This window comes from Ostrea edulis, chromosome 7, assembly GCF_947568905.1.
Source record: "Ostrea edulis chromosome 7, xbOstEdul1.1, whole genome shotgun sequence".
Taxonomy (NCBI): Eukaryota; Metazoa; Mollusca; class Bivalvia; order Ostreida; family Ostreidae; genus Ostrea; species Ostrea edulis.
Genome location: NC_079170.1, coordinates 2385223 through 2408152, shown reverse-complemented (window position 1 = coordinate 2408152; position 22930 = coordinate 2385223). Strand labels below are relative to the sequence as shown.

Genomic DNA, 22930 nt, shown 5'->3' with positions numbered 1-22930 from the left:
AAGTCAAGGTCAAAATACTTCCTCATAAGTAACTATGTAAATTGTCAAATCATGTATTAAGAAATGTTAGTTTAATAGATTTCATACATGGTACTGGCATAATAATTCTTGCACATACATAGTAAGTAGAGCTAATATTGAACTGGAGGGGGGGGGGGGGATTCCTCATGAATCAATGATAAATTACAATCTTTATGTATCCTATTTACTTTATTTAACTTGAGCAATTTTTAAGATCAATGATTCAATTTCAATGTCACACTTAATTCGATTGGCAGGGTGAAAAAATGTACATGATAGTTTGAAATAACTGAAATATTCAAATATGTATTTTCTAAATATGGTAGTTATTTTGATGAATTCTAAAGATATACAATGCAATTTGTGATACATGTACAATACACAAATAGAAATCATGCACATTTGAAAAAAAACAAAAAATATGCATTGATTTAATTATCTGTTACAAATTAAGAGTTTTTATGATTGAAGAACATGCATGATGTATAACAAAATGAGATTTACTTGAAAAGAATGTGAACATCAAGTTTGCTGTTTTGTGATATTTTGTTACCATAGCAACAATGTAATATGAATTATCTATCAGTATTAATATTTTATCAACTATAACATTGACTTCAGTTGAATCTGTCTATAAAAGCATTTTTTTTTTGGTCTAAAAATTTATTTATTTTGCATGGATTTCGAATTTGAAAAGAAATAGCAATTTTCGTTTCCATGGCAACCAACATGAATTCTTATATTAAACTTGTTAAAATTTAAAATCCAACATCAGTAGCAGTCGGTTATTAAGATTATATACTTTGAATACATAGAAAATTGTATTTTGAATTACATTAAAAAATGCATCTCTACTGTCATATCATGACGAAATGCATCATTTTGTTTCCATGGAAACACAGCTTAGATGGTAGATTCCCAAACATGTCTCATTGTTATATGATAGTACTATATCTAATGTATGTTGTACAAGCATTTATAGATTTCAAGCTGAATGCGGGAATTTTTATCCATCATTCAAATTTGCCTCTAAATTAGCTTTTTCAGAATGTATCAAACAACCCTCTTTTCCAGACAGAATGAAAATATAACAGAATTATTCAAACCTTTAACTAAATATCAAAGTAAATAATAAAAATGCTATATATTATCATTTTATAATGATTAAATAAGAACTCAAACAGCTTAATCCAGCATAGTTGAATAAAAAATGTCATTTTTCATGTGAAAATTGACTCTTTTGTGACCTGAATGGCATGCACGTGTTACCATGGCAACAGAGTTGTATAGCAACCAAATTATGATGGTTTTACATTACTTATGCCAGATTAAGTTGATGTGCCAAATTTGAAAAAAATCGGTGACAGTGCGTGCCTTATATAAATGTTTAAGTGGTTACAGAGAATGGCTCTTAAATTGCAGTTTACCGATTTTGTGAAGTACTAATTATTTGTAAACGTATTTGATACTCTTGTCACTGTCTCGATCATCAGGCATGCTAGAGTTAATATGTGTTTTAAGACGAACTTACAACATATCTTAGTCATAAGTGCGCTAACAAAGCTATCCTAACTTTGGAGACTTCCTAATCTTCGTCATAATTTTAAAACAACAATGGGGTACATAGGGTACACCTGTTAAAGTATCGATACTTGTAAATATATATGACTTACGTCCAATAAAAAGATAATAAAATTGCCAACCATGATTTTTCATGAACTGGGGCTCATAACATAAAGGGTACTTAAGTCTAAGACCGTGCTTATGTAGGACTTAAGTACATTCTTAGACTAGATGCATGCTAAGCTAGGACAATTCAAGCAAAAATTAAGTTTGTCTTCCATACTTTTTACACATGTTTAAAGATATAAATTAATGATTCCGGGATTAGCATTTTCTAGGGTACAAAAATAACAAGAGGTACTGTGAGCAATGCTCACAAAGAATACCCCCCGCTTACCCCAATCTCCAAAAGGGTGTTGTTAATAGGTATAAATTACCACTTTCCTGAGTGTAAAAATATGGCATGCCTTTGTAGAAGAAAAAATGGAAGGTATAGTCCGAACACAAATACATGGTATAAACCTATAATTTTGAGCTCGAGATCAAAGGTCAAGGTCAGAAAGAGGTCATGAATGTACATGACACATCGTCTCATGGTGATACACCCATATCTTATGGTATGACTATGTCAAAACCCTATAATCAATTTTGACCTCGAAGTCAAAGTTCAAGGTCATATAGAGGTCATGAAGGTACCCGACACATCGTCTCATGGTCATACACTCATGTGTCAAATATGGTATGCCTATGTCAAAGAACAAAGAAGTCATGGCCCTGACACAAATCCATTGTAAGAACCTTTAATTTTGACCTTGAGGTCAAGGTCATATGGAGGTCATGAAGGTACATAACACATCGCCTCATGGTGATACACTCATGTATCAAATATGGTATGCCTATGTCAAAGAACAAAGAAGTCATGGCCCTGACACAAATCCATTGTAAGAACCTTTAATTTTGACCTTGAGGTCAAGGTCATATGGAGGTCATGAAGGTACATGACACATCGTCTCATGGTGATACACTCATGTATCAAATATGGTATGCCTATGTCAAAGAATAAAGAAGTCATGGCCCTGACACAAATTCATTGTAAGAACCTTTAATTTTGACCTTGAGGTCAAGGTCATATGGAGGTCATGAAGGTACATAACACATCGCCTCATGGTGATACACTCATGTATCAAATATGGTATGCCTATGTCAAAGAACAAAGAAGTCATGGCCCTGACACAAATCCATTGTAAGAACCTTTAATTTTGACCTTGAGGTCAAGGTCATATGGAGGTCATGAAGGTACATAACACATCGCCTCATGGTGATACACTCATGTATCAAATATGGTATGCCTATGTCAAAGAACAAAGAAGTCATGGCCCTGACACAAATCCATTGTAAAAACCTTTAATTTTGACCTTGAGGTCAAGGTCATATGGAGGTCATGAAGGTACATGACACATCGTCTCATGGTGATACACTCATATGTCAAATATGGTATGTCTATGTCAAAGAACAAAGAAGTTATGGCTCGGACACGAATCTGCACAAAGAGACAGACGGACGGACGGACAGATAGTGATTCCTGTATACCCCCCTGAACTTCGTTTGGGGGATATAAATATCAGTTTGTAATGTATAAGATAAATAGATTTAATATTTATTACTTCAAATAATGAATATAAGGATTATTTTTTAATGTTAACATTTAATCGAAAAATTCATTATGAAAAACTTTAATCGACAAGATAAGGTCTTTGTATAAACTGTGCATTTACGAAGATAAATTAACCTTTCTATGATAATTTATTATCATTACATGTTAGATATGTATTAAAATACAAAGGAGATAGCAAGAATTTTTTTAAACAATTTGTGTAGTTTTTTGAAAATTCAGAGTCACAGGGTAACAGCAAACGTCCTTCACATACAGGATGTTTTAAATTTTGTTGAGATTTGTTTGCTGGACATGACTTTTGGTGCTTCCATAAGTCTGTAGCTACAACAACGGCCAAACAGTGTGCACATGGCAGGTACTTTTCTTTTTCTTCATTTTTTCTCGGTCTGTACTTTGGTACGATAGTCCATGTTCCCTTTTCAATGAATGCTGCTGTCATAGGCGAGAAATGACTCCGTGACCTGGACTGGTAAATGTCCTAGTAAAAATAAACAAGTGAAATCAAGAGAACAATGATGTATATTTTTGTTATTATAAGAACCTGTGGCTTGAAATTTGGTATGCAAGTAGTTAAACATTAATCTATGCAAGTAAAATGACAAATTACGCATAGCGTACCTTAGAGAGTTTAAGATTTTTTTGGCATTTGGACCAAGTGGTTAGTTTTTTTTATCTGGGTCAGAGTTAGACCCCTCTCTATATTTATCATGGTATCACAGAGTTTGGGCCCAAAATGGGCTTAGCCCCTGTATTTGAATCTGACAAAGCTCAGACAATAAAAATTGAACATAGTAACAATACCTAATGATAAAAATAGGACATAATTAGCATATATCTATGATTTAAAACTTACTCAGTTTTTGGACTTGCAAGAGACATGCCCTAACTTCCTCATTCGTTCCATCTGGAATGATGATGATGGACTCACTGCTGATTGGCATCTCCTTGGACGGAATAGTAATCAAATCCTTAACCTCTGATGAAGAAATAATATGAAACAAATTTTAGCAATATTTGTTAAACGAAATGCTATAAAACATGATTTATTTTCAAACAATTGGAAATGAGCCATTCAAACAGAAAAGATAATGTAAAAACAGAAAGATATTGGGGATTTTATATCATATGAACAAATAGCATTTATTCTAATATTAACAATTACAGTCTAGACTCACAGTCTTATGTGACTATTCAAGAAGCTAAGAAGAAAAAAGTCACACAAGACAGGGAATCCCTTTTAAACAGTCCAAGACTAGTCTCCAGGGCTTCCTCATTCCTGAAACTATACTAACTCCAGAAATGGTATCTATATCTAAAAACTAGTTTTTAATTAATGCACATGTGACTGATTTTTTAAATTTTAGATGCTTTTATGCTGTAAAAAATTACTTACAAAATGGTATAAGGGGAGTTGATTCATCAACTTTATTAATAAAATTCTTGAAACAAATGGGATATAAAAGTATGTTAATGTATTTTTGGCTGGCAGGTAATGCACATCTTGGTTATCTTATCTGTAACCATGCAAATTTTTGTACACTTTTACAAAGTGTTTCACAGGAAATTTCATCACTAATAAATCAAGATAATTCTGAACATTAACTGCATAAAAAAAATATTTCAAACAATGTTCCAGGTGTCCGACTTGCAATTTGCCATTTATATTTAATTTTATTGACTAAGATACCTGGTTATCCCCCAATATATCCTTCAAACACAGATTGATTACATGATTTCTTTATATAAATACATAAATTGAAAAGTGCTTTTTCAAATGTTCAGATATTTATGCAAAAAAAAATTGCTGTTTAGAGGTCAAACTAATTGCTGTATATACAGGGTTTAACAAAAGTCATTGTAAGGACATGGTATGAGTACTTGGATTGCCGAGTCATCAAACGCTTAGTTAAGGGATAAGTGATAATGACCTTTATGAGAAAAAGAGTAAAGACTTCATATACATGTAATTAACAAAACAAAACAATATAATGTTTTAGTCAACTTGGGACACCATTTTTCAATTACGAACAATGGAGTAAACAAATAGGTTTGTCTCAAAGTCACTTAAAACAGTTTAGATGTCGTTTTGGTGCTAAAAATCACAGTTGCTCATATCCTAAGGCAGAAGGTCACTTAATAGTGTTTTTATGTAGAATATTACATTGGATGGGACTAAATATGATCACATAAAACAGAGTCATGTAATACAGAGAGCTATGGCAGTCTAGATTGTATTATTCCAGTTTATCCCTTAAATAAGTAACTAGTTATTAAGTCAATTCATACAATGTTTCATAGTTACAAACTTCTGGTGAATCTATGCTTACAGCTCAGTAAGTTTCATTCTGCCTAGTCTTGAAAAGCATTATAAACTCATGAGATATATAATAAATTCTGTTTATAACGAATTAAAATAAATTGTTTGTCCCTGACACTTCACTATTACTGTAGTCTGCTTATGGCGATTAAATTGGTTATTTTCTGTCTCAAAATTGGGGGGAAGGGGGGATATCAATATTTTTGGTGTTGGGTATGGTACTCATTATGGGACCAGTTACACAATGTTATTGTAGTATCACTAGCTCATTAGTTATGGATGAATTACATCTGTTTTAAAATATGTCACCAATTGCAGAATAAATGATATTTTAGTTTATATGCAAATTTTTTTATTTTAAGAATTACTGTCAATCAAATATACCTGGAAGAACTGCAAGAATTAAAGGAAAAATTGGGAGAAACATATTATACAAATCTTGACTGAAATTGAGGGCAACACTGATTAGGGGGCTCACATTATCAATGTCATCCACATTCTAAAATTATCCTTGTCACCCAAACAGACTCTGATAATACTCCTTCACCCACAGGAATTATATTACAGACATACTAGCTGAGTTTTTTACTCATCAATCATTTACAAATCCTTGTATCTGTTAATTCTGCGAGCAAATCGTTGCACTGTGCATCCATTGTTTATGTGTCTTGACTAATTACCTATTATGATGTCTCATTGTTTTTGATTCGCGAAGGTTTATTTACGTCAGTCAACGAATCTATAAATTGGATGCAATACATTGAAAATATCAGAATATTATCTCCATATTATTCCTATCTGGTCAGTATTAAAAAAATATTGACTGGTCAATATCTTTTGGATGGGCTACCATTTCAATTGTTGACTATTCGTCAATACAGTGAGAATATATTACTGAATATAACAATACAAATTAACAACCTACATAAGTTGAAGGAAATCCAACTAGTAGGAAGTTCATTCCTTCTAATAAACTGCCATTTCTTGCTAATCTGGATAATTTTGGCTCATTGTCCACAACTCCAGATAAATAGTCACTATTTATCTCATATTGGTCCTGAAAAATACAGCCTAAATTGCTTTTATTCAAATAAATACTGTGGAAACATTAGAATTTGTTGTACCTCAATTTTTGTGGAATTCATGGGTACCCCCACCAATGATTTTACATCCTAATCAAATCATATTTACATCCACTAAGTTTTTTCCTTCATTTTTTATGAAAATTGATAGGCTAATACAACAGTCTATGAACAAAATATCAAATCTAACCAGTTTGAATGACAAAGATTGGCCAGGTAGTTTCAGAGAAGTTAAAAAAGAGCCTATGGGCCACATTGCTCACCTGAGTCATTTTGGCTCATATTTAAAGATTTTTCCTATATATTCGCATGTAAAACTTTGATCCCTATTGTGGCCCGAACCTATTCCCAGGGGCCATGATTTTTACAAATTGAATCTGCACTATGTCAGGAAGCTTTCATGTAATTGTAATTTTTTACTGGCTGAGTGGTTTTTCAGAAGGAGATTTTTAATGATTTTCCCTATACAATGTACATTTGTATGTAAAACTTTGATCCCCTACTGTGATTACCCCCGGGGGGGGGAACCATGATTTTTACAAACTTGAATCTGCACTATGTCAGGAAGCTTTCGTGCAAATGTAAACTTCTTTCATCTAATGGTTCTTAAGGAAATTTTTTTAAAAAGATTTTTATCTATTTATTTATAGTTATGTAAAACTTTGATCCCCTATTGTGACCCCATCCTAGCCGCAGGGGGTCATGAGTTTAACAAACTTGAATCTGCACTATGTCAGGAAGCTTTCATGTAAATCGTCGCTTTTCTGGCTCAGTGGTTCTTGAGAAGAAGATTTTTAAAGATTTTCCCTATATATTTGTATGTAAAACTTTGATCCCCTATTAAGGATGAGCGGAGCCCACTCCCTCCAATTTAGGAGTACGAAGTTTGGACAAAAGAGACAATTTAGGTTCCTTTTCTGCTTGTCAACAATTGTAGAAGACAATTCTCCTCCGACTGTCCCTATACACTTTGAAAAACGATTCTGTGTGTTTGCTTACCATTCTAAATCTTTCCAAAATAATCACTCAGTGATACGCAGCTGCCATATATAAATTAAGTGGCGGCCGCCAGATAAAATAACTGGTGGCCACCAGTTAATGTATATGGCGGCCGCCAGATAATAAGTGGCGGCCGCCAGTTAATTTATATTGCGGCCGCCAGTTAATTTATATGGCGGCTGCCAGTTAAAGTGGCGGCCGCCAGATAATAAGTGGCAGCTGCCAGTTAAATTAAGTGGCGGCCGCCACATAAATTAAGTGGCGGCCGCCAGTTAAATAAATATTAATTCTATACCCTGGCACCTATCGGCTTCCGTACAAAATCGATTATTCCTTTTAAAAATGCATGAATTTCCAGGTACGTTGATGAAAAGTTACAGGATGGACAATATTGTTCAAATTTTGACCTTCGGGGCAGAAAAAGGATTTCCCTGCAACATCAGTTTTTGTTACACAAAACAGAAATAACTTTTAGATATTCAATCAATGAACCCAAAAGAGTTTAGAAGTTAAACTGTAAAGAGTAGAATTCCTAATGATTATAGCAAAACCTCAACCTTTGTTACTTTTACCCATCACTAGACCAACACAAATATATGCTACTAACCTTTTATTTTACATTAAAGCCTGTAAGTACCAAGACAACAGGGAGGCCATCTCTTTCCTGTAGAATTTCAAAACATATTAGATACAGAACTAGCTGCAGAACTGTAGCTCTCTGAAAAAATATTTTGACATAACAGAGAGCTACAGTTCCACCCCTATAAAAACCTTCGATTTACGGCGCACGTTTTTCTGCGCACGCTTCAAGCATTATAGCTCCAATTATCTAGAGACTTACGCTCTGAGCACAATTTTTATCGATTCTGTATACTTTTTTCTACAATTCACATCACTTTATTTACCTGTGCACGGCTTTAAATCGTCCTCCGCGTCCTCGGAATGTCAATGTTTTGAAATTGTTGCCTTCTGACGGCCATCTTGACCTACTGACAAACTCTCGTTGAATAGTCACGTGGTACAAGGAAAACAACCTGACCGACATTCCACGTGTTTACTTCACAACAAACCGCGCTCGACACCGGTTTCGATCTCTGTTGTAGCAAATAAACGATGACAACATATTATCTGTGTTTATCTTGTTTTTTCAGGTATTAACCAATTACTAGATTGAATAATTACACATACTTTCTCTCATTTTTTTCATCTTATCCTTCTTCCAAAACACGTACCCTTGCAATGTCTTTATTGCAATATATATATATATATAAATACCCATCATTTCATGACGTGATACGCATGCAGCTCAAAATCTCAGCTGCTAAGAGTTCTAAAATGGCGTGCATTAAATGCAATCAACCCTTTGAAACAAGGAAAAAAGGTTTTAAAAGAAAGTTGGTATCAAAGTTACCTATTCCTTTGATTAAACTTAATGACATTTTGGACAAGAAAATTACTCTGCCGTTAACCCCGTCTAGTAAATTTATCTGTAATGATTGTGCCTCTCTGACTGTAAGCATTTATAAGCATGATACTGCCAAATGTTCTAGCAACATTGCTACAGCTACAAAACCGGTAAGTCCTCACAAGCACAAAGCTAAAAGAAAATTTAGCTTCACACCACTAAAAGTTGTGAAGAGGAAATGTTTGACCTCAACTCCATTGAAGTCTTCAAAGCACTCCAATTTAAAGAAAGAAGGTTTTAAAGAGCAGGTGTATAAGTACATCATGGACTCTCACTATGAATATGCATACCGACTTCTTTTAAGAAAAAGCAAAACTGCTAGGGATGCATTGGTGAGAGTTTTGAAACTTTCCATAAAGAAAGAAGTGAAAAGTGTCAATATTCCATCACTCAAGAGGCCAACCAATCTGAAGTCATTCGAAACGTTTAGCTGGGACAGTGCAATGCATGAAGCATCTTGTGGGATGCCTCTCTTGACAGGGGTTTTGCAAGGTGCACTGTCATGTCGCCGAGCTAAAAATGCTGAAATGTAAGTTGTAAAATCACATGCACATTATTAAATTGGATGTAAATCCAGTAAGCAAGAGTCATTATTAGTTCATTGTACTGGCAATATATTATGTTTGGCATATGTGTAATATTTAGTGAAAATTAGATTTTACCTTGCTTACTTTGGATTCAATTTAAACTTTTTTTTTTGCATATATATCAATTAACCTATAACAATAGACTTTTGCAAAGAGATTAATTCAGGAGAAGGTCTGTAGCACTGAAATAGATATACATCCTGAATACATGAACATAAGTTCTATAATAAACATTACAGAAATGACATGGGAAAACTTGGCTCTTTGGTTCCAGTTCTTGGTTTTATTTTGGGAACCATTCTCTACCTCCATAAACCCCAGCAGTACAACTTCCTACAAACCATTATTTCCATTGAAATGTACAGGTCGGGTTGCAGTCAAAAGGTAAAAATTAAAATATTGAAACCTCCATTTTCTTTTCACAATATGATAAGCCAACTTTACAATTTAAAGAATTTTCTCGTGAATCTGAGGCAATATCAAAATTGACACCTTGCATTGCAGCTTTTCCGATGGTTCCAAAAGTTAGGTTGGAGCAAAGGAGTGAAAGGAACACGAATAGCAGCTGATAAAATATGCAGCGAATTCGATCAGAAAATTGTGTCATGGAAGAATGAAATACAGGTGAATGAATAATATTCTGTCCATTCCCAAACTCTTGAATAGTACATGTACATGCATTTTAAATCTGTCATGCACCTTTGTCTCAATTCAATTCTGTACTGAGATACTGGCAGTTGTAAATCCCTGTACTACCCTTAATAGACATAAATTAAAACATTATTATTTGTAACATATACCACCAATCTATTTATTAACATTGGATGAAAAGCCTATAATTGTGTAACAGGAAGGGAGAAAAATGCAACAGACCAGATTGGGATTCGAACCCGGGCTCCCTGAATCTCTAGTCAGGTGCTCTACCAACTGAGCTATCTAGGCACCGGCGATCGAATCCGGGTGACTGCTACAATTGTAATGTCAATCAAAACGTATCCACATGTCATATATTTTAAACCTCTCTTGTATGAAATTTGTTTAGTCATTTTACTTACACATGAAAATAAAAAAATTATGCTCCCACAAGTGCATACCTTCCTCATTAGATGTAGTAAAGAATTAAGCTGAGCAGAGCAAAATGTATAGTACAAGTGATCATTGTCAGAAATCGACCATTTACATGTCCATTATGAATACTCTTGTGTATACTTTCTTGAATTATTCCGTTGGTACCATAAATAGGTGGAGCTTGGAATGCCTGAACCTCCTCAGCAACCATTGAACGTGGACTTTGAAAGTTCAGATACAGATAGCTCACATAACTCCCTAGCTTCCTCTGGTTCTGAGATTACAAACCAAGATTCCTCTGATGTAGACTTCAGTAGTGAAGATGAAAGTGATATAGTACCCCTACCATTTGATGATTCCCTCCTTGATGAACCTGAGGCGGATGAACAAAGTACATATATATTACACCAATTGCATCACTAAAAGTAGATATAATTACCTTGGACCTGTGAAATTTAAATCCAACTGTGCAACTTTATTACACTTTAATTACTTTTATAAATATTGCTTCATATAGGTTAGCAACTGTACATATTTTACTTCCATTTTCCTCAAATCTAAATAATTGCAGATGCTTGCCTTGAATTATATACAGTTTATGTATTTATGTCCTCCAGATCCAGGGTATTCTGTTTGCTGGGACAATGTTCAGAAGCTGAGTATGACTCGCCACCACCTCCGGCAGGAAAATAAGATGATGTTGTGGGCCTTGTGCTTCGCTGCTAAAAACCGTATATCCTTTCGTGACTTAGATACAGTAGATAATACATTCTCTGTAACAGATATAGGACTGCAGGTGAGAAGTTTTTCTTAAGTTATTTATTTTTATCCATTAGAAACTTGAAATAAATTTCAATATAAACTAAATGTAGTAGATGCACACAAGTTCAATGTGATTTACAAATCAATTGCAAATCATTTCAGAACTACCTACCCTCTGATACAGACTGGAGAATACTGAGGAGTAGAATGGAGCATCTTGTACAGAAAATAGTCCAGGTTTACTTTCCCCAGTTCAGTGAAATGGATGTTAAAGATACTCCTCATCAGTACACACAGCAGTCTCAAAAAAAGTCTGAAATAGTGAGTATATATATCATTTATAATATGTGTGCACACATATATACCTATCATTTTTCACAGCATATATAGCAAACTACAGTGCATTTAAAGTGTATGTACCGATCATCAGTTTCTGTTCAGCTTTTCATAAAAACAAGGTTTTTTTCACCTGAGTAAACTCAGGTGACCTATTGCAAATGGTCTGCGTCTGTCGTTGTGTGTTGTCTGTTAAGAACGTCCTCCTAGAAAGTACTGGGCCAATCTTGACCAAATTTGGTATGTAGCATTTGTAGGTGAGGAGACCGGAAATTGTAAATTTCATGACCCCCACCCCACCCCACCCCAAGGGGCCTTAATTTTGGGGTACAAACTGTAAAATTGGTGTATTTCTTTACGAATCTTCTTCTTTACTCATGGGCATCTAGCAGAGAAAGTGAGTATATATAGTAATGATGAGCAGGGAAGCTTCTAACAAAATTGTAAAATTCATGATCCCTGGGGTAGGGGTTCTAACCCCAGGGTGGGGCCAAACTTACTATATACTGTTTACATGTAAAACACTTAAATAAGATTTCCTTTAGTGCTATTGATACTAAATTGAAACTAAATGGATATTTAGAAAGAGCAGGTAGTCCTTTAAATGTGATGGTCCCAAGGGTAGGGTTTTTGGTATAAGGGTGGGGCCAAACTTAGTATATAGTATTTATGTATAAGTTTGCTGATACTGTATGAAATCTAAATGCATAATTAGGAATAGCTAAAAAGGATGTACAAAAAGTGGTGTATTTCACAACCCAGAGTTTTGACTCTAAGGTGGGTCCAAATTAGTCATATCTTTCAATGTTTTAATATTAATACACTTATTATATTATGTAAAGCCTTTCATCAGTGTATGCACGTTTGAGGGCATTGAAATTTTAAGAATACATCTAGTTTTATACTGTTGCTGAACATTAGAATGTAGCTTAGATGATCAGAACAGGAATTTTATTCTAGATTTCATAGTCCTTGGGAGTAGTGATACTTTTTCACTAGTACTCAGGTGTTTGATAAGGCCTGTGGGCCTCTTGTTGAAATTTAAACATCATTATTAATCAATCTAATTAAAATTAGCTGTTTTGAATCTGCTCCCCCTTTTCAAACATGCATTTGAGAAGCAGCAGCAGATTCAAAACAGCTAATAATTTTAATTAGATTGATTATTAATGTGAATAGCAAATTGGTCCTTATACATAATTAAGTGCTATTTCCTGATTAGGTGAATCTGGGAGTTCTTCAGGAGAATCCATCTACTGCCCGTGGAGTACTGGAGATTCTCAAGTACTTACACAAGTATGTGCCAATTGGACAAGACAGAAATCCTTACCAAATTCTTTGCCATGGTGATCAGCTGAGTGTGGAAAGGATGGTTGAGGCAAAATTATCTATGGCCTTCAGTGAGGATGCAGAAGATCAACTCACTGGTCTTGTCCCGCGTCCTCAGGGGTTTCACAAAAGGTGCATCATCCTGCAGGATTCCATGAACATGCTCTTCAGTGGCAGCACTGTGGGTGACAAGGGTTCGTTATGCCATATAAAAAACAAGTTCACCTTTCGAAGTGTTAAGAAAAAAATATCTGATTGTGTAAATTCAGTAGTGGACTTTTTCAATTTTGTGACTGAAGGTTGTGTGTGCTTGATAATTTGCAAGCTACTAAATATCAAGAACATTGATGAGTTGTCAAATCTTGTACCTGATGATGACAAAGAGAGGCAGGATATGTTTGTAGATCTGTGCAAGCAGGTGGTTCAGCTATCTTGGCCCCTGATAGACACACAGTCAATCCAGGAAGTAGTAGTCGGTGAAGCAGCAGAGGATGTCCAGTACCACGACGATACAATCATCTACTGGGACAACACTCAGATATTGGAGGATACGCTGCCATATCATGAGGACTCTGACAATGACTTTGGTAATGAAATGTCTATTTTTATTTTTTTTTTTATATGAATTCAACTATAAAGCATATATGTGACTATATGTAATTATTGAATAGTTGATGAACCTGTCGCAGCACACCAGGAAAGTGGAGACTCAGTCTATCAGTACAGCCGTAGCATGTTGTGGCGCGGACTTCTCCATATGGCCCAGACACATGCAGAACGCACCAACAATGGAGACCATATCATTTCAGATTGGAGAATGGACATGGTGCAATTCTGGAATCATAACCACAACAAATACTTGATTTTAGGTCATCGCCTCCTTGGAGGTAAATGTTTTGTTCTGTTTGGTTGTATATTGTCTTACATACAATTTTAAAAGTTTTTACTCATGTAAAGATGTCATTCAGGTCATGGCAGTGAGGGTTTTTTAACATGCTTATGCCTATTGTGACTTGCTTCTAAAGTCAAATCTAAATGACCCATTACTTGCTGAAAGAGTAGTATCTATCTATGTTAAGCAGGTTAGGTTTGACACAGCAATGTGATTGAGATTCGAACCCAGTATTTTCAGTTATAATATGACATGGCAAGTGGTGGCATGTAAAGTAATGATTGATATATACTGCTACAAAAGTTATATATATATATTATATATATATATATATATATATATATATATATATATATATATATATATATATATGGCAATGTTTGTTTCACAGGTGTCAGTGGGTGTTTACCTCCCAGATTAAGAAATGAAGTCATCTGGAATAGCACTGCCAATCTGACTGGAAAACCTGGACACAATATAGCCCTGGATCTTGTGAATGAATTCCTGAATAATGAATTCAAATGTAAGTGCACATGTACATTAACACAATAATAGCCAATTACTTCATGAAAGAACATTATAAATTCTAAAGTATTTTGGTTTTAATGTACATTACAGCAAACCTGAAGAATTCTCATGGGCAATACACAGATGCACAGGTGTCAAGATGCAGCCATCTAGTAGGGAGTGTTGGCAAGTCTATTGAAGACATTTTCCAATCTGATATAATTCAGGATTATATCCCCAAGGCAACGACAACAGATGGTTCCTCTAGACCTAAAATTAAGAAATTTATTGATGAGTACAGTGGAGAGAATTTGTTTGAAGATGATGGTGAAAGACATCACACAGGATTTGAAAATTTTGAGCACAAAGTAGGGGTGAACAATCCAGAAAAGTTAAAAGCGAGGCTGCAAAAATATGGAAAAAGTATGGAAAATGAGGAATACATATTCAAAAACATATGATTTTGAGATCAAACACAGTCAATATGCAGGTGGGGTTAATTAAATATATACATTGTACGTACATGTACAAATCTTATGTTCTTGAACAAGGACAGCAGCTACGACAAATGTGACAGCATTGGCATCTTGGACATCCACACTCATCACATTTCAGTTGACACTCACTTGCAACAGGTACAGACTGTGCCGAACTGTATCCAATGAAGTGATGGAGGATAGATTTCCTAAAACAAGTCACCTCGGATTTGTCCAGAGATCTACACAATTCCTTCATGTCGTCAGATGCTTGAAGTATGGACCCAGGGGTTAAAAAGTATAGTGCCTTTGCACTACGTCCATCTCGCCCTGCTCTTCCAACCTCCTGCCAATAATCCATTATGGAGTCACAGGCTCCCCAGTGGATCACAGTATCAATATCAGAGATATTGATACCCATTCCAAAGGCTATAGTACATATGACCAGTCGAATAACACTACCTGACTTTGAAATTTCCTGATGAATGTAGTCTAAGTCTTTGTTGGCCATTCCTGCATGGTACAAAGCAACATGGCTGTTGTGGTGAAGCTTAATGTGGTTTAAGTATGCATGTTCTCTAAGGTACCCCAAAATATCTCTATACAGCTGACCACCTCGACCCAAGCTCCTGCATTGAACATACATGTGATGATTCATTACAATTTACAAAGTAGGCATTGTATATGATTTTGTTTCATTCAAAATTTGTGAAGAGTAAAAGTGAGACAGTGAAGAAATATATAGAGGTAGATGAAATGGTAAGAAAGAAAATGATAGGACAATAGCTGGATCCCTGATCAAAGTCATATTTAATTATTTACTTTTACTTTCAAATATTGAAATTGTAGTTACATAATGTTCAACTTGCAAAATGACTTATTAAGTAACACCTTTTTTTGTGATGACATTTTTTTCATATACTGGGCTGGACTGATGCAGTGTTATGAAAATAATGCACATATTGCTATGAATCTATTACCTGACATAAAGCAGTGTTTTCCTGGCAGCTATTCCTTTCTGTTTAATTTCATCAAACAGCCAATGGAGTTCTTCAAAAATGTCTTTTCCTCTCTTGTATTCAAGGTAAATACCTGGCCTATAAATTAAATCACAATGTTAGATATGTTTTAAGTAAAACAGTGTTTCTGAGAGAGAGAAAATTCCATATGCATTCTAAAATATTTCTAAAGATCAAACTATGGGTGGAAAGATTGGCAAACATGTGCTGTAGATAGAAAAAAGTGTTCAGTAGAATATACATATCGTCAACAGTCACATATTGTTAACATGTTATTGTTTCAGAGTTGTATAGTTGCGAACAACCAGAACACACAAACATATTATATCTATAATTATCTTAAAATGTTATGCTTCAAAACAACTACAACCTTAAAAATTCTTTCAAGTATTTATCAGTAAGATTAGTCTTAATTGTAGAGCAAACGTAAATAATAATTCTAAACAGCAACTTTATCTGACCTATTACCTGTCTGGAGATGCTGTTAACATTTTCATATTAGGAAGATGTATTTTTCCAGTAATATGCTTTAGAATTTTTGGTGTGCAAGTTGCTGTCAGCAGTAAAAATGGTGTAGTTGGAAAGTGGGAGCGCAGCTCTCCAAGTCTTGAAAAGGTCGGTCGAAAAGTATCACCCCTGTAAACATTACATTCATTCACAACATGACAAAACTTTAAATCAGCTAGTACTTATTCAAAATAAAATTCAATTTCTTTAAGCTTTCCATATTAAAATAAATCTTACCATGATGCCAATATGTGTGCCTCATCTATAGCAATCAAAGCAACTCTCTCCTTATATACACCTGAATTCAATATTATATCACCCCATGAATCAAAACTCAGCAGGATCTCTGGTGACATATAGAGAATGGAATAGTCTCCTGCGCTTATTCCTATATATGAAATTATGTGTGTTTTAATTTGTGCATGCATTAGTTTGAAAATTGCAAACTGCAGAGTCTATACATTTCTTTGGACATTACCTTCAATCACATCAGGAGACATTTCATCCCTGCCCTTCATAACAGCTGCAGCTATACCATGTTTAGAAGCATGTTTACATTGATCTAGCATTAGACTTTTCAAAGGAGAAATCACAATACAAATATGTCTGACAGAAGAATCCTGTACATCTAGTATTAATGGAGGTAATACAAAGCATATATTTTTCCCAAACCCCGTGGGAAAAACACCCACAGTGTGCTTCTTCTGTAGCACATTCTCAATGACAGATATTTGTTCCTCCTTTAAATCAAATTCAAAATGAAAGCGATGCTTGATTCTTTCATCAAAAATTTGTCGGATGGATGCCGCCATATTATTAGATTATGTAAACAGTTGAGTAAAACGTCATACACAATTTTCCTACACGTCTTTCTAGGGTACGTGTTTTGGAAGAAGGATAAGATGAAAAAAATGAGAGAAAGTATGTGTAATTATTCAATCTAGTAATTGGTTAATACCTGAAAAAACAAGATAAACACAGATAATATGTTGTCATCGTTTATTTGCTACAACAGAGATCGAAACCGGTGTCGAGCGCGGTTTGTTGTGAAGTAAACACGTGGAATGTCGGTCAGGTTGTTTTCCTTGTACCACGTGACTATTCAACGAGAGTTTGTCAGTAGGTCAAGATGGCCGTCAGAAGGCAACAATTTCAAAACATTGACATTCCGAGGACGCGGAGGACGATTTAAAGCCGTGCACAGGTAAATAAAGTGATGTGAATTGTAGAAAAAAGTATACAGAATCGATAAAAATTGTGCTCAGAGCGTAAGTCTCTAGATAATTGGAGATATAATGCTTGAAGCGTGCGCAGAAAAACGTGCGCCGTAAATCGAAGGTTTTTATAGGGGGTGGAACTGTAGCTCTCTGTTATGTCAAAATATTTTTTCAGAGAGCTACAGTTCTGCAGCTAATACAGAACTAGTAATAAATCTAAAAGCTAGGTAGATTTAGTCAAAACTTCTCTAAAATTAGAAATTTGGACATGACTCAGTTGATTTAGTTGCTATGCTAATCCCATGAATATTCAATCTGCCAAATATATGTAGGCTATGGTAAAAATTTGACATAACACTAATGAAAGTACCCAATGTATTTATATTTTCTATATACATGGGGTTAAGGGTACATCACATTGACCTATATAACTATTTCACTAGAAAATAAAACAAGTTTGAATTTTTGTACCTTGTCATTTGGATCAACAGAATTAATTTCTATGTCGACATCATCAGCTGCATATACATCAACAGGTATCACATATACATCAACAGGTATCATCACCTGGGTCTCCTTCATGCTGCCACCTGCAAGTATATTTCAAGCTCCTTAAAGTCCAAAGGTATATCATAAGCACTGAGTGACATTTTAGATAAATAAGCAATAGCATTTACTAAAATAAAGTTGAACTTTGATATCTCGAATATCAGTATCTCAAATACCATGATGTATGCATATATGGAAGTGAGTTGGAATATCAATCACTGTCTCTTTATGTATTTTAACCTCAATATCAATGTCTCGAATCCTCGCATTACCTTTGTATTTCCTCAGCCCCAATGAGTTTGAGATACCTAGGTTCCACTGTACTTAATGACATCTTTACATCATAATGAAGATTATAATTAATAATAATATATGTATATTAGCAAAACAAAAATTTCACAAGGCCATCCTTGAAAATATTGCCTTGCTGCAGTAACTGAACTCATCACTATTTTTCTTCAACAGGTACTAGGTATAGTTTTTACTCTACCATAGATCTGGGCTACATTGGTTGAGAATTTTAACAACATAATTGAACTACCTGAAATTAATGAAATAATTATTTTAAAAATTAAGAACTTAAAATTTTTGTTAAATATAGATTGAGACAAGTCTGAGTAACCAATAACCACATATATATCTTTTTAAGAATCCCCAAGTTCAAAATACTCTATGAATTAAAAAAAAAGCATACACAAATAAGCTATGAAAGGACAAGGTACGGTTTTAGCCAAAATCTCCCCTGTCAAGGAAATTCACCAAAATACTAAATCTGGTATTTGAGAATGTGCCATTTATGAAAATGACCATTGTTATTCTTTATCTACCATAGTATCTGCAATATATTCAATGGAAAACTTTATATTAACCTGACGTCACCAAATTTGACGTTAATTTTGACGCAATATACGAGAGTTCTCCACAAGCGATGTTTTGAGTAGGAAAATAAAAACTGTATCACACATAGAAATATTAATTCTTATAAATGCGAAATTATTGGTTTTTGTACTGATTTGAATGGGTATTAAATGGAAATTGAAACCACATCAGATATGCCGCACAGGGGCAAAAACTGCGGGTACATGTATTCGCGGAAAGCTTTTCTGGTGCAGAAATATAATGGTTTGAACACCAAATTAATTAAAGAAACATTTATATACTGGTAACAGTGATTTCTTATTTCTGTCTCCAACTTACTTTATTGTGGCGGATTTTAAGATTTTTTTTTAATATTTGTTAGAGTTTCGTGTGCATTCGGAAAAAAAATGATGACATCAAACGCAGCTCAAATTCAAATCACTGAATTTTATGCGAAGTTTGAGTTATCACCAATGTAATTCTTCACGAATCGGAACACAATAGAAATCATCGGTATTTGTTTTTAATGTGGCATACGCAATATTCCATATAGGCCCTATGTATATTCTCAATATTATATTCGTGGTATTAAGTTGGAGCAAAATGTCATTTCATAGGTATTCTCAGGAAAAAACGCAGTGTTTCTGAGAAACACAACTTCAAAAAAAGGGAAGATAATTATGAAACGGTTACGGTTATCAGTGGTAGGGCATTCGCTTCATAACCGGGAGGTATAGTATGTTCGAACCCCGCTCATGACATGCCACATCGAACCTGAGACGTAGACATACATGTGCTCTTCGACAAACGCGAGAATCACGGGTCTTTCAGATAGACACCTGATGCCACCTCTACTGTGTCCAGGGGTCCGTGTTTGCCCTACTCTTTATTTTGTATTCTTTATAGAAATTACGCAAATTCGAATTCATCACTATTCGATATCTTCAGCTTTTCGTGACCTTAAAAAAGGAGGTTCTGTGTCACAACAGGTATTGGCACGTTAAAAAAAATCAATGCTATAGCCTTAAGTGCTAAGCATAGGTTTTATATGTGGTACTTCACATACAGCTGATGATTTCTCAATTTGAGTGAAAAGTTCTCAAAAGGACGTAAAATAAACAAAAACAAGAAAAACTTTTAAAGTCAAAATACCCCCCCTCTCTCTATCTCTCTCTCTCATAAATATACCATGCCTCAAACAGACCGTCTCTCATTCACATATTCACACACACACTCTCACTCACCACTATTCAGGTTTCTCCACAAAAAAATCGTCAGTGTGTTCGGTGCTGTACAACTGAGCGATACATGTACAAAGCTGATACACCCCAACACTTGGTTTGTGCAATTTAGTGTCATTGTATCCACTTTTGCCCAAAGAAACTCTCTTAAAAGTTGTAAAATACAAAAATCATTCGATAGTTTATATAAGAGAAATAAAACTTAAGACTTGCTAACCAACCCCCGCCCCATGATAAAAGAAAACCATTCAAATATAAACTGCATTTTCTCATTATGCAAGTATATACATACATCGTATATTTATCTCGAATGGAGAAAAACAAAATTTTGGCGGAATGCTCAATACTGCGAATCTCAATAATATATTTGTATATATCCATATGTTGTGTATTCGTTTTGTGTAACCCCCCTTCCCCGGACTGCATTTTATAGTAGTAGAGAAAGATAGATGAAATGTAATTGTAAGTGATACACTGGATACATGTAATCAACCCACTCCAATCATACCAAAATCCCTATTTTTGTGTTTGTCAATATGTTTTCGAGAAGTCACCCCCCCCCCCCTTTTTTTTGAAAAACGATCTATGTGCCTATAATCTATTTCAATTTCAATCATTGTAAATTAAAATACATATCGTAATACGAGTAACACATATGGAGCAAATTATCTTTCAGGCACCTCAATCATACCATTTAAAAATAATTTTAATGAGTAACATATATTCCTTTTAGGACTAATGCAAGTAAAAAGTGCCTTGCAAGAAATGTATATTAATCCCTATCTTAGCTACACAAACTTTTTTTGTTTTGTATTGTGTTTTCAAAAATGAAAGTGAATTAGTGTTCCCCAAACAACGAAATATTGTTGTAACCATTGCAGATATAGTAGAACACTAAAGACCCCCAGTGCCACCGGTCATCCGTTTTTAAGGTCATCTCCGAGGATCCGTGATATTCACACCTGATGCCGAGCGTTTGGCGATGGAACTGTCACTACCTGTTTTATCGACTTAGGTCTGTCGCGGCCGGGATTCGAACCCCGGGCCTTCCGCATGCGGAGCGAACGCTTTAACCGCTCGGCCACCGCGGCGGTGTATATTTATAGATAGTGTGCGTAAAATTTTATATTCGTGAATAACCATCGTAAACTTTCTGACAAATAAATTGTTGTCTTTGAAAAATATAAAATGTTACACTCGTACTAAATACGTCACTGATGTACGTACGTACCTAGGTGGATATCGTAGTCTGCTAATCTTCAAGGAGTATATTATTTATTAAAAGAATCGTCCATTATTATATAAACTATTTAAATGTAGTTTGCCTGGTATGTAACATGAATTCTCACGAATCGTCGGTTGGTGCTATTTATACACCGTTCTGTTTACACTATATAGTCATAACAACTAAAAAGGCATCCGGTCTGTAAGAGAGGCTTAAATTTATCCGGATTTTTATTATTATTATGATGATTTTAATGAATGTCAATGGTTTTAAATAAATAACTATATGAGCATATACTATTTGAAACAAGAGGTACTGTGAGCAATGCTCACTAAGAATACCCCCCGCTTACCCCAATCTCCCAAAGGGTGTTGGTAATAGGTATAAACTACCTCTTTTCTGAGTGTAAAATCAAATGGCATGAAAAAACGAACCATATTGCTACTTCGATGTCCAGTGCGCGTGACCTTTGACCTTTTGACCCCAAAATCGATAGGGAACATCTTCATCCCATGAGTAGTCCATATGTATGATATGGTGACTGTAGGTGGAAAGGATAACGCTTTAGAGCCCGGAAACCATATTGCTACTTCGATGTCCAGTGTGCTTGACCTTTGACCTTTTGACCCCAAAATCGATAGGGAACATCTTCATCCCATGGGTAGTCCATATGTATGATATGGTGACTGTAGGTGGAAAGGATAACGCTTTAGAGCCCGGAAACCATATTGCTACTCCGATGTCCAGTGTGCTTGACCTTTGACCTTTTGACCCCAAAATCAATAGGGAACATCTTCATCCCATGGGTAGTCCATATGTATGATATGGTGACGGTAGGTGGAAAGGATAATGCTTTAGAGCCCGGAAACCATTGCGTCTACAGACGGACGGACGGACGGACAGACAGACGGACGGACGGACAGACAGACGGACAACCCGATTCCAGTATACCCCCCCCCCCCACAACTTGTTGCGGGGGGTATAAATATATTTACTACTCAAATGATTCTCGTTTCCTCTTCAACCGCCACGATCAACGCAAATTGCGTCACGATGGCGAATTTGTTAGCATCTTTTAACCGATATTTTAACCCCTCTTCCATCGTCGCCCGGGATGAAACTAAGACGAATTGTAAGTTATTTAGTAAATTTTTAATCCATATAAAAATTATTCCGGGCGACGAGGAAAGAGGTGTTCAATTTCACAAGTTTATCAATATAAAAACCATGAAAAC

At 35.0% G+C, this 22930-nt stretch overlaps 2 protein-coding genes, 1 long non-coding RNA gene and 1 other non-coding gene across 4 annotated transcripts; 1 reads left to right on the top strand and 3 right to left on the bottom strand.

Moving 5' to 3' along the window:
- Nucleotides 1–3339: 3339 nt before the first annotated feature.
- LOC125655434 (uncharacterized) lies at nt 3340–6919 on the bottom strand. The gene is made up of 3 exons (XR_008796475.1): nt 6502–6919; nt 4113–4235; nt 3340–3737 (listed from the first exon to the last, which is right to left on the bottom strand). It is a non-coding gene; the product is annotated as an uncharacterized LOC125655434 (long non-coding RNA).
- A 2266-nt stretch (nt 6920–9185) lies between these two features.
- On the top strand, nt 9186–16081 carry LOC125676302 (uncharacterized). Its single transcript, XM_056142893.1, has 10 exons — nt 9186–9232; nt 9949–10093; nt 10214–10333; nt 10952–11168; nt 11395–11573; nt 11702–11860; nt 13098–13791; nt 13876–14091; nt 14488–14619; nt 14715–16081. The coding sequence occupies exons 1-10, from the start codon at nt 9186–9188 to the stop codon at nt 15062–15064; spliced, it is 2259 nt and encodes a 752-aa protein (XP_055998868.1). The 3' UTR covers nt 15065–16081.
- On the bottom strand, nt 14735–16961 carry LOC130047640 (uncharacterized). The gene is made up of 5 exons (XM_056143020.1): nt 16843–16961; nt 16567–16734; nt 16060–16176; nt 15127–15708; nt 14735–14873 (listed from the first exon to the last, which is right to left on the bottom strand). The coding sequence occupies exons 1-4, from the start codon at nt 16959–16961 to the stop codon at nt 15138–15140; spliced, it is 975 nt and encodes a 324-aa protein (XP_055998995.1). The 3' UTR covers nt 14735–14873; nt 15127–15137.
- Nucleotides 16962–21488: 4527 nt separating this feature from the next.
- On the bottom strand, nt 21489–21561 carry Trnaa-cgc (transfer RNA alanine (anticodon CGC)). The gene has a single exon. It is a non-coding gene; the product is annotated as a tRNA-Ala (tRNA).
- Between the last annotated feature and the right edge of the window lie 1369 nt (nt 21562–22930).